Consider the following 12,771-nt stretch of genomic DNA (forward strand, 5'->3'; position numbering starts at 1 on the left):
TTTTCATTCCGTTTCCATGTGTGACTTCCTGTGGTTGTTTTGTGTTCAACTCGATTCACTTTTTTATCTATTTTCTTTTTACTGAAGCATACTTTCATTTCGGATGGAGTATTCTGTGGCTTCTTCATCATGGCCTTACTATCATGACTAACAATATTATACAGTGGCACCTCAGTTTTTGATCTTCTCAGAAGCCAAATGTTTCAGTTTTCAACCGCCGAAAACCCTTCCGTTTTTAAATGCGCCTCAGAAGTCAAATGGATTCCACTGAGCTCCCCCCCCCCAAGTTTCTACATTGATTTTTCAGGCTGCCCCTTGCGCCTCAGTTTCCAAATGTTTCAGAAGTCGAACAGTCTTCTGGAACGGATTATGATTGAAAACTAAGGTACCACTGTATATACTAAAGTTAAAGTCAAAAATTAAAGTTTAGCAACAAAAATCGTGGTGGTAGTTGTTTTAGTTTTTTAAAGAATTCCTTCTGAAATAAAGTATCTTTGGAAGAGAGGACCAAACTTAACAAAGAGAAAAGTAAAGTAAAGTAGTGAATTTCTCCATGTTTTGTGATCATTCAAATGGAACTGAAAGGCATAGCTCTCTTATAATAGGTTTTTCAGTTCTAAATGCTTATTGTACATCAAGCACCCAATGGCGATGATTACATGTGCGCTTATTCTGAAATTAATATCATTTTAAGCACCTGGACTGAAGCCACGGAGACCCACACCTGAGCCTCCCGCTCCACCACCTAAAGAAGAAGTTGTTTTGAAAAAAGGTAATTTAGCCTTGTTGCTTTTTTCAAAAACCGGAGGACCCCACTGCTGTGATATTCCAGTCCTAACGCCACATTGTGAGGTCTGACTGCAATAGCTAAGACACTTCAGCTTCTTCCTGCATCCAACTATAGGATCTCAAGAAGCCCATAAACAATTTCCTCAAGCAGGTTAACTCCTTTGCTTGTTCAAAGAAAATGCTAGTTCTAGACATGCCAATTCTGGGCAGAAAGCTCTACTAGGAACCATGAAGCTCCCAGACAGTTGGAATTTCAAAGGTGTCTACTTTATTTGCAACATAAAGAAAGCTGTTGTTGCTTTTGCTTTTGAATATACAGTAATTAGTGCTTTGATTTCACCTGCAATTGTAAAAAGGACTTCTTAAGGGAGACTTGATTGTAGATTATCACACCATGCAGATTTTAAGTGGTGATCAGTTTATCAGCCTTGAAAAATAAGAGGTCACTATTCTCCAGATGTAAAACCAAGCCTATTTGTTAGCCTATGTCATTTATTAATAAAGTTCCTCATCACTTTATCACACTGTTCTTGAAAGAAAATTGTTTTTCTTTTAAAGTCACAAGAGCAGTTAAGAAACCAGAGGAAGAACCTAAGCCAGAGAAGGAACCAAAAGCTCCACCCAAGCCTCTTGAGAAGATTAAGAAGCCTGAAGGTACAATGAAAATCAGATTGCCATAAGGTTAAGCAGTAGGAGACCCTTCTTAGATCCCCATAATCACAAATACTTTCTGAATCTGGAACAGTAAACCATCTGAATTTTGAATAGTTCCTCAGCATGGAAAGAAAAATCCCAACCATTTGGAATATTCAGAAATTTGGGGACACAATCTGTAATGTAAGAACTTTCCCTCTCCCATCCCCTTGACACACTCTGTCTTTTCAGTCTTTACTTTGTGACAACTCTTGTAGAAAGCTACATCTGACATATTCTATAATTGATTGTTTTGATCTGTCTTCCTCATTATCACTATTGTGTCCCAGCTGTTCATCTTCACCACATACAGTGTTTTGACAGGCTTTGAACTTATTTCTTATTTGTTTTAAATAAATCACACCAGCTACATGGCTCAGGATAAACTCGATTAATGCATCAGGGAAGTCAAAATATATGAATTCAGCTTCCGCATAAAACAAATATTTTTTTAAAGTGCCGGAGGTTGAAAAGAAGAAAACTGAGATCCCAGCTTTCAAGAAAAGGGAAGAAAAAGAAAAACCTGTGCCTGAACCAGCAAAAGGTACAAACATGCAGTGGTCTTATAATTGCTTATACAACTAAAACCGCTTTTGATCTTGAATATTGGTCTGTGAGCTGCACTAATCTTTAAAACAAGCCAGCTATAAAGGTTCCCATCTTCGTGCTCTTCCAGCTGCTCCCTAATTCTTCATGCAGTACCTCGTCATTTCTTCTTCTTCTTCATTAAATGTCGTCTTACTTGTCTTTATATGGTTCAAGCCAGTTCTGTTCCCCTGAAGTAGTATATGAATGTCTTTAAGGCTTCTGTTAACTGTGCAGTTTGTCTCTCCAACTATTTTTATGCATTTTGTTGGTTTTGCAATGTTCTGTTAAAAAAAATAATTGATTGAACTACTTGTTATTTTTTTTGTTCAAAGTTCCAGAGCCTAAACCAGCCACAATTCCTGAACCAAAGCCTGCTACAGGTAGGACATTTTGAAACCACTGATTATAGACCATTTTCCTCCAATCTAGTTAACTCTGGTGTTAGCATAAAATCAATGGAGCACCAATATAATTTGAGCTTTTTTGAATCCCACCCTACGCCCTTATGTGCTGGTGCAACTCCTTGTTTTATCAGACTGTGCGCTTACATTTTAGCATTTGTAAATTATGCAATCACATTTGAGAATTCTGTAGTGTTCTGCTTGTGTTTTGCTTGTTAAAGATTCATTCCAACAAGTTTGCTTGTTAAAGATTCATCCCAGCTAATACCACTGTCTGTTTCTGTGACAAACTAAGGCCAGTGAAAATCTATTTCATTATTCTGAGAAGTACTAGCAGTGCAAGTCTATTCAGAAGTAAGCCCCATTGCCTTCAATGGGACTTACTCCCAGGTAAATATGTGGAGGATTGCAGACTAAAAGGATTTTAAAAAATGTGTATTGTCTAATATTAATCATTGTTGTGCAGAAGGAGGTCCACTTAACTCAGTGTGGCTTTCCTAGTATGTGTGTTGAGGATTGCAACCTCAGTAAATATATATATATATCTTTTTCTACAGCCCTAAAATCTCCTAAGCCTCCCGCAGAACCCAAACCTGAAGCAGCTCCTTTAACAACACCAGTGGTTGGAAAGAAAGCAGGTATGACTATTACTTCAGTAATATATTCAAGGGCGGGACTGTATTATTATTCTGTAATATATTCAAGAGCAGGGTTGTATCACAATTCTATTAACTTTTGTATGAGTAATCATGAGCACAACAATCACGAGAGAGTTTAAATGTTCTTACTAACAAATATATTTACAATACACAACTCACTAAAGAACCTTTAGGGATCACATCTTGTTGTGCTATCAGTGTTCTTCAACGTCGAGTCTTCAGATGTGGTTGGACTACAACTCCCAGCCTCCTTAATCAATGGTGAAGGGAGTTGTAGTGCAACAACATTTTGGGCCCAAACCTTGAATGGGCACTGTCCTAAATAACATGCACATGTATAACCCCAATATAGTCTCTGCCACACACCTTTTACCAGGACTCAGTGATAGCAGATGGGGAAATGGGTACACTTGGCGGGAGGGCTTGAGGGTCGAAGAGGATGAAACGACCATTACCACGAGGGAGGAAAATGAGGCTGGATTAAACCATTCATTCATTCATTTGAATATGCACAACTTCTCAGAAGTAATATGAATGCAAGAAGAAGCAACACTTTGAGGAAATAATAGCAGACAGACAGACAGACAGATAGATAGATAGATAGATAGATAGACAGACAGACAGACAGATAATAGTTTAAACTGGTCTTCATTATCTAATACTGCTGTTGCTGTTTTATGTCAGAGCCTAAAACTACACCAAAGGAGGAAGCTGGCAAAGCTAAACTTCCTATTAAAGGTAAGAGAGATTAAAAAATGGAAAGCTGCCCCTCCAGCCTCTTTAAATATATAGTAACTGTGATCAACAGTCCCAGTATTTATGCTATGAACTACCAAATAACTAACTATCTAGAATAAACCTGTGAGTCATTTGATAAATGAATGGCAAAGACACTCACACACCCTTTGTAGTCAACATTTGTACAATGAGTAGTGTCTCTTCTTTCAGAGAACCTAGGTGGTAGTAAGCTAAATTTTACTCAAAGTAGAGACCTATTGAAATTAATACAGTCAAACCTCAGTTGTCGAACGTAATCCAGAAGACCATTCAACGTTCGGCAACTGAAAACTGAAAGCGGAAGCCTAAATACAATAAGGAAACTCAGAACGGAAGCTGCATACCATGTTCGGATTCCGAAAATCATTCAAAAACCAGAACAGTTACTTCCAGGTTTTCGGTGTTCAGGAGCGGAAACATTCCAAAACGGAGGCGTTCGGGAACCGAGGTTTGACTGTAGACCTAACTTAGTCATGTGCATTAATTTTACTGGGTCTATGCAGAGAAAAAGGTAGCTGAACGCCACCCCGTGTTTTCATGTAACCATTTTCCCAAAGTGCAAATGGTACTTAAAACAAGAGATTGGCTTTAGCATGCCTAAATTAACAGGATCACATAAAAATCTAGAATAATTGTTTCTGTTTTTTATGTAATATTCCTGGACTTCAATAAGTAGACAATAAGAGTGGGGGTGGGGGTGGATGAATATTGCAATCAAATTAAAGAAAGGAAGTATGAAGTGTTTTGCTCTTTGGACAGAACAATACTTTGTCTGTAGGAACCACAAAGGACCAAGATAGGCTTCTACATGCCACAGCCATGCCTTGCTTTTTGTGTCTTGGTCATGCTAGAATGGGATTGGAATGTCAAAAGCCCAGGGAAGCCCAGCCAGATGGGTGGGGTATAAATAATAATTATTATTATTATTATTATTATTATTATTATTATTATTATTATTATTATTATAGAACAGAACTGACTGGCTTGTATATAGAATAGATTTAAATTTTCTAGGGATAAACAAATTGCCACTTGGACAGAAAGAACTGCATGCTTTTCCTGCTGTGACTAAGGCTTGTCATCTTTCATCACACCTCTTCTGACTTGAACTGTGAGATTTATACAAATATCCCTTTTAAATACATTACTTGTAGCCAAAAAGACACCTTCGCCAGCAGATGCTGAGAGGAGGAAATTAAGACCAGGAAGTGGTGGCGAGAAACCTCCAGATGAGCCTCCTTTCACATACCAGCTGAAAGCTGTGCCCCTCAAGTTTGTTACAGAAATTAAAGACATAGTGCTGACAGAAGCAGAGTCGGTAGGCTCTTCCGCCATCTTTGAGTGCCTCATCTCTCCCTCCACTGCCATTACCTCTTGGATGAAAGATGGCAGCAACATCCGCGAGAGTCCTAAGCACAGGTTCCTCTCTGATGGGAAAGACAGAAAGCTCCACATTATTGATGTCCAGCTTTCAGATGCTGGGGAATACACTTGTGTACTGAAACTGGGAAATAAAGAAAAGACCTCTACAGCAAAACTTATTGTTGAAGGTATTTTATGGCATCTCCAATTGGGCTTGAGTTGCTTATGTACATGTTATTTATGCCCCAAAGTTACAGTTTATTTGCATTAGATGTAATTAGATGTAATTAATGCCATCCATAGCACAATATTTTGCAAAACACAATGGAACAGGTCCCTGGTCCCAAGTGTGTTACAATCAATATTTTAACACAGGGGAGACAACAGAAGTAGCTAAGGAGTGTGTGTTCACTTCATTACACAACCTTAGTTTTAGTGATAGCAGGGCATGGGGTCTTCCTTCATAAATTAAATTATACATACATGCCCCTAATTTGACAATTTATTCTGGGCATAGGTACTGTGATGCGTGCACAGAATTTCCTGGCCGAGAAGAATATTGCTTTCTGTATGCATGTCACACCACTATAATGAATAGGATCCACCTCAGATCCAAGAGACGAGCATGTCTATATGAGCACATGTGGATCTCTGAAGTTAGAGTCATCATTCTAACGTGACTGCTTAAATTTCTATACTGTAGTTTATGGCAATGGTTCCCATTTAGCTAAGTCCTGTGGACTTCCTGTACTTCAAAAACCAAGCCACAAACCCCCTGCTTTTTTGGGGGGAGGGAATCTATGTAAGTTTTTGTTACGTGAATGGTGCCATGGACCCCCTGTGCGGGTTACGCCAAGTGTAGATTGCTCAGAGCATGAGAGCATGAGACTCTTAATTTCAGGGTTGTGGGTTTGAGTCCTTGCATAGCACGGAGTTGGATTAGAAGACCTTTGTGGTCCCTTCCAATGCTCTAATTCTATGATTCTGTGACCCCCCAATTGGGAACCACTGCCTTGTGGGAGCAGGGAAAAGATGCAAATAATATTTCTCCTGTTCCCTAGAATTACCAGTGCGCTTCGTGAAGACTCTGGAGGAGGAGCTTACTGTCATCAAAGGGCAACCCTTTTATCTAAGTTGTGAGCTGAACAAAGAGAGAGATGTGGTCTGGAGAAAAGATGGGAAAATCATCAAAGACAAATCTGGAAAATTTGCTCTGGGTATTATTGGTTTGCAGCGCGCCATTACAATCATGGATGCCGATGACACTGATGGAGGTGTATACACTGTGACTGTGGATAATACTGACCTCATCTGTCAGTCAACTGTGAAAGTGGTTGGTAAGTTAAATTTCAAAACTGTGTAGTGTGTGCTTGGGATAAAATCAGGATATGAAGGAATTCTATTGAGTAATATTAAGCCTGGTGCATTATTTTTGCTCTTATATGCTTACTCTATCTTCACTGATCTGTTTAAGAAGATTGGTTTTCACTTAAGTTGATTGTGTAATTACTACTGAAATCACCTGAAGGTCTTTAGTGAAGAGCTGGTTTGACTAGAACTGGAACTCATCATTTAATTGCCAGTTAGAAAATGATTCAGTCACAATATCACATATTGCTGTACTCCCAACAGCTTCAGGCAGAAATATATCAATCTGTGCAAAGTTTATAAAATTGCCTCTGTAGAAGTGCTAACAACTATACCAATTCAGTTCACAAGACTGAAGATCTGTGGTTATCCATGACTCACTGTGGGTAATCTTATTTGAGGGCGGGGGGGAGGAATATTTAGCAATAATATCAAATTCCAGCAGTTCTGAGCAAAATGAGGCCATCAAAAAAAAAAAAAAGAAGGAAGTAAAATGAGGCCATCAAAAATATGTTTGGGTTTCTGCATATATATATATATATATATAGGCGTTTCCAAGTAAGCAAAATAATAATTAAAATAAAAATAAATTCTACTTTTTAATTTTAAAAATATATTCAAAGCAGATACACTTCAACACTTTTGTTATATATTTTTAATAATAACATATGTGGCAATGCCCAGGCATTTTATTCTGTGTTATCCAGGTTTTCATGGCACTTTGGCTATGTGGTAGCCCTTTAATACAATTAGAAAAAAGAGATGGGCAACCTTTCTCTCTCTCATAGCACAAAGGACCCTTGTCATTCATCTCTACACGTATTATGCTAATTCTAATGGTTATTATTTTTTGTCATTTGTTATACAGAAGTGATAAAAGACTGGCTAGTGAAGCCTATCAGAGACCAGCATGTGAAACCAAAGGGTACTGCTACCTTTGCTTGTGATGTCGTGAAGGATACACCAAATATTAAATGGTACAAAGGTGACGAGGAGATTCCTCTTGAACCCAATGACAAAACAGAAATTATAAAAGATGGACCTCATCTCTTCCTCAAAATTAAGAACTGCATGCCAGAAGATCTTGGAGAATATGCCGTGGAAGTTGAAGGGAAGAGATACCCAGCTAAACTGACCCTGGGTGGTAAGTATCTTTTGAGTTTGATGCAATACATTTGCCAGGGGGGTTACTTGATACAGTAAGACTAAAGATGGGATGGAAGCCCACAAGATGAAAGCCCGCAAGACTGTTGAAGTACTTCATTGATTGCATATATGTTATTAATTTGTTAATTTCTAAATGCCAGAACGTGAAGTTGATCTGCTCAAGCCCATTGAAGATGTTACTATTTATGAAAAAGAAACAGCCAACTTTGATTGTGAGATTTCTGAAGACGATGTCCCCGGTGAATGGAAACTGAAAGGAGAAACACTCAGACCCTCACCTGTAAGAATCTGTATTTAAGACCTCGTGAATTTGAATATAGTATAATTATGTTGGTCAATTGTGGCCCTGCAGAATACCTTAAAGAAGGATTTAGAACCATTTGGGCTTATAGTTAATGTTGGTGTGGTTTTCAAAGAGGCACATTTTAATTATGAAGCTTAAAATCTCAAGAGCAGGGTATCTCCATGCAACATAAACAACTGATCCTAGCTCACTGTATAGCTCACTGTCAGAATTTTACTTGCGACCCTAAGGAGACTTTTGTTGTCACATATGCAAGGAATTTTAGGGCAATTATTATTGAGTACCCCAAGTTTTGTTTAGCTCAGAGGCACTTGTGGAGGAAGAGGAGTGGGGGGGGAGGGCACTGCCCCCGGCAGCACGATCCTGTTGGGGTGCCATTGGGGCTGCCCCCCCGCCCGTGCTGGGTGCCACACCCCCAGGACACGCGCCAGACCGCTGCAGGCAGCGTGCCCCGCCCCCAGGATGTGTGCCCCGCCCCCAGGATGCGTGCCAGCCCTGCGCCCGCCTGCTCTCCGCCCCCCACCCAGTGCCGGAGCATGAAGCTCCGCCACTGCTCAGAGGAGGATGGAAGACCATGGAAATATCTTGGCCCTGGATCACTTCAATTACATAGAGGACTTCGCCATCACATTTTGAGGACTTTAAAATCAACAAAACATGCTTTGATTAGAATTTTCTTTTGTTACCGTGAACTTTTTCATCTTTTCCCTCCAGACTTGTGAGATCAGAGCCGAAGGAGGAAAACGCTTCTTAACCTTACACAAAGTCAAAATAGACCAGGCTGGAGAGGTTCTCTACCAGGCATTGAATGCAGTGACTTCAGCTATTTTGACAGTGAAAGGTAAAGTGTTTCACTAAAAATGTGTCTCCAATTAGCCTGTCGTTTCTGCCATTGTAGTATGTGGGGGGAAATATTCAATATTCTCTTTATTTGCAGAAATCGAGCTGGACTTTGCTGTGCCTTTGAAAGATGTGACTGTACCAGAGAAACGGCAGGCGAGGTTTGAATGTGTGCTCACCAGGGAAGCCAATGTGATATGGACTAAAGGCACTGATATAATCAAAGTTGGAGATAAATTTGACATAATTGCAGATGGAACAAAACACATTCTGGTCATCAATGATTCTCAGTTTGATGATGAAGGAGAATACACTGCTGTAGTCGAAGGGAAGGAAAGCACTGCAAAATTGTTTGTGGAAGGCAAGTTCATTACTGTCAAGAATTACACTGTAAAAGTCACAACAAGAATCAGTCACTGGTTATGACAGGATGGCATTGATTGTCTTTCCCTCTGTTTCAGGTGTCCGGCTGAAATTTATCTCCCCACTCAAAGATCAGACAGTGAAGGAAGGAGAAACAGCCCACTTTGATTTTGAACTTTCTCATGAAGATATGCCAGTAACCTGGTACAAAAATGATAAGAAAATCCACAATAGCAGAACAGTTCTCATTTCTGTAGAAGGGAAGAAACACAAATTAGAAATTAGAGAAGTGACACTTGATGACATCTCCGAGATCAAGGCTGAAGTGAAGGCATTGCACACTAAGGCAAACCTGAAGGTTTTAGGTAATTTATGTTGTCACATTTTGTTACTGGTTGGATCTGTATCTATTATATGTATGTATAAAATACATATCTTTATGTATTTTAGTATTTATGTTTTTCATGTACTAATTCACTCTGATTACTAACCTCTTCAAAAAAATACAACAACACTTCATACCTGACCCATATCTTGTAGAGGCCGACCCATATTTCGTTGTGAAATTGCAAGATTATACTGCTGTTGAGAAAGATGATATCATTCTGGAGTGTGAACTTAGCAAAGATGTGCCAGTGAAATGGTTTAAAGATGGTGAGGAACTTGTAGCTTCCAAGAGAATCTCCATCAAGACTGATGGCAAGCGCCGCATATTAAAAATTAAAAAAGCAACCGATGCTGATAAGGGAAATTATGAATGTAACTGTGGAACTGACAAGACAAATTCTGAAGTTAAGATTGAGGGTAAGTGATTGTCCTCCTTCAGTAGAAACTCTTCAAAACATTGTACACCTTACTGGTCAAGGCAGGAAATCTGAGATATATACATATTTGCTTTCAGCTCGTATGATAAAAATAGAGCGTCCTCTTTATGGAGTGGAAGTATTTGTTGGTGAAACAGCACGATTTGAGGTCGAAATCTCTGAGCCTGATGTTCATGCCATTTGGAAGTTAAAGGGAGAAACTTTAACAGCTTCACCTGTAAGTCTGTTTCAAAAAAAACCAAGCAAACCACAGCACAAGTGTTGTTTTTTTAAGAGACACACACAAAAACAATTCTTAGAAAGTTTTAGAGAACACATGAGTGATTAGGACAAATCTGTTATTTTTTTTCCCACCCTCATAAAAAAAAAAAATCAGGATTGTGAAATGATTGAAGATGGCAAGAAACATGTCTTGATTCTTTACAACTGCAAACTGGATATGACAGGAGAAGTGTCCTTCCAAGCTGCAAATGCGAAAAGCGCTGCAAATCTGAAAGTGAAAGGTAGGCTTCAGAAGGCATCAACTCCCAACCCATCTTGCAGGGTTTTCTTAATGCCCAGCAACATCAATAAAATCCATTGCTGGAGCAGTTTATAAAAAAACAAACAAACACGTGTCTAACACTCTTAATAACCCGGTTTGATTTCAGAGCTGCCTCTCATCTTCATAACTCCTCTCAGTGACATTAAAGTCTTTGAGAAGGATCCTGCGAAGTTTGAATGTGAGGTATCAAGGGAACCAAAGACTTTCCGTTGGTTGAAAGGAACCCAAGAGCTTGAAGGGGATGAGAAATTTGAAATTATAACAGAAGGCACAAAGCACGCACTTGCCATTAAGAGTGTGGCTTTTGAGGATGAGGCTAAATATATGTTTGAGGCCGAAGACAAACGGACAAGTGCAAAGCTGATCATTGAAGGTTTGTTTGTAGCTCTGGTTCTCCTGACGGTGTGTTTGGCTTTCATATTTATGTCATTTGATTCATCACAGTTTAACTTTAACGAGATGCTTTTGTGGTTTAGGCATTCGCCTTCAATTCATTACCCCTCTCAAGGATGTAACTGCAAAGGAGCGTGAGACTGCAGAATTTACTGTTGAGCTTTCCCATGACAATATCCCTGTTATCTGGTATAAGAATGACCAACGGCTCCATACCACCAAGGTTGTTTCAATGAAGGACGATGGCAAATTCCATACGCTCACATTCAAAGATCTCAATATTGATGACACCTCTCAGATAAAAGTGGAAGCTATGGGCAAATCATGTGAAGCTAAACTTACTGTCCTTGGTATGTGTGGTCTGAGTTTGATTTATATTATGGCTCTTCATTGATAGAACATCAACTAGAAGCACAACCATGTGCTTAGAAGCTTTATTCACATGGGCTTCCCCTTCCTCAGAGCAGTTCTTTAAATCTTATGGGGAGATCCCATTCCAGATTCTTATGGTACAGCTAGATTTCCCTCCATATTAGGGCTTTCTTGGCAGCAGACCTCATACTTTTGAACATGCTTTCAAGAAGAGGTTCATATGAGCTCCTCTTTTGGGGGCCATCTGTCCTCTTTCAGAAAGCTTCTGACAATTGACTGCCGCTAGTTGATGTGTTCTGTTATACTGCCATGCTACCCTATTAGCAATCCTTTTGTTATTTATTTGTCCTTTGGTTCATTGTTTCATTGTAGTTGTTGCTTTGAATTTGCATCCTTTTCTAAAACATTGCATCCATTGGCTGCCTGTTTCTTTCCGGTAGCACAATACAAAGTACTAGTCCTGACCTATAAAGGCCTAAGTGGTCTGGGACCAGCATATCTAAAAGAACATCCTTTTCACATACAAGTCTAAGCATCAGTTAAGAATATTTCGGTGGCAAAGCACATGCCTTGCACACAAAAACTCCCAGGTTAAATCCCTTGCTTCTCCAGGTAGTATTGGAAAAGACTCCTGTCTGAAACCCTGCATAGCTACAACCAACCATTGTAGACAGTACTACTAAGTTAGATGGAGCCTATGGTTTGACTGGGTGAAAGGCAGTTTCCTATGTTGTTGTTTTTCTGTTGGGACCTTTTTCCAAACTCCCATGCTTGTTATTGTCGTTCAGGCTTTACTTTGAAATGGTCCTATTTTCCTGTTTTTTTAATTATCAGTAATAGCTTTCAGTGTCTTTATATGGCTCTGCTGTAAGTTTTTGTGCTGCCATTTTATTTTTGTTTTAGTCTTGTTTTTTGGGAAACGTCATCCCTCCTACAAATTTTTGGATGTCGTATTGTCTAAGTTTGTTTTGAATTTGTTGTTAGCCGCCTTGTGGATCCAGATCTCTGGAAGGCGGGGTATAAATCTCTTTTAAATAATCAAAATAATGAAGAAATAAGAAACCACTTTGTGGTGTACCACAGAAACACGTTTCTTTCGGGTCCGTGTAAATGGGGGGGAAATGAAAAGCAGAATCAGCTACTTTTACCTAATAACAATAATTTGCTCTATTAAAGTTTCTTAAAAACTTGCTTTTAGAAAACTTTATCCCACATAGAAAATCTTAAAAAAGCACTCTTACCTGAAAGGAGAACTGTCTTGCATAAGTTGGTACAATTTTGAGTGTATGAATAATCTTAGAATGTCACATATTCACCTTGACTTGCA

At 39.1% G+C, this 12,771-nt stretch overlaps 1 protein-coding gene across 1 annotated transcript in view; it reads left to right on the forward strand.

Annotated features, from left to right (window-relative positions):
• Nucleotides 1-12,771, forward strand: part of TTN (titin) — a 292,385-nt gene that overhangs the window by 172,993 nt on the left and 106,621 nt on the right. The window contains exons 132-148 of the mRNA XM_053410245.1: nucleotides 1,348-1,443; nucleotides 1,940-2,026; nucleotides 2,403-2,450; nucleotides 3,029-3,109; nucleotides 3,815-3,868; nucleotides 5,062-5,457; nucleotides 6,331-6,606; nucleotides 7,506-7,781; nucleotides 7,945-8,084; nucleotides 8,823-8,949; nucleotides 9,046-9,309; nucleotides 9,410-9,676; nucleotides 9,852-10,115; nucleotides 10,213-10,352; nucleotides 10,512-10,638; nucleotides 10,786-11,052; nucleotides 11,156-11,422. Coding sequence (XP_053266220.1) covers nucleotides 1,348-1,443; nucleotides 1,940-2,026; nucleotides 2,403-2,450; nucleotides 3,029-3,109; nucleotides 3,815-3,868; nucleotides 5,062-5,457; nucleotides 6,331-6,606; nucleotides 7,506-7,781; nucleotides 7,945-8,084; nucleotides 8,823-8,949; nucleotides 9,046-9,309; nucleotides 9,410-9,676; nucleotides 9,852-10,115; nucleotides 10,213-10,352; nucleotides 10,512-10,638; nucleotides 10,786-11,052; nucleotides 11,156-11,422 — 3,177 coding nt within the window. The remainder of the gene's footprint in view (nucleotides 1-1,347; nucleotides 1,444-1,939; nucleotides 2,027-2,402; nucleotides 2,451-3,028; nucleotides 3,110-3,814; nucleotides 3,869-5,061; nucleotides 5,458-6,330; nucleotides 6,607-7,505; nucleotides 7,782-7,944; nucleotides 8,085-8,822; nucleotides 8,950-9,045; nucleotides 9,310-9,409; nucleotides 9,677-9,851; nucleotides 10,116-10,212; nucleotides 10,353-10,511; nucleotides 10,639-10,785; nucleotides 11,053-11,155; nucleotides 11,423-12,771) is intronic.

Source organism: Podarcis raffonei, chromosome 1 (assembly GCF_027172205.1).
Source record: "Podarcis raffonei isolate rPodRaf1 chromosome 1, rPodRaf1.pri, whole genome shotgun sequence".
Taxonomy (NCBI): Eukaryota; Metazoa; Chordata; class Lepidosauria; order Squamata; family Lacertidae; genus Podarcis; species Podarcis raffonei.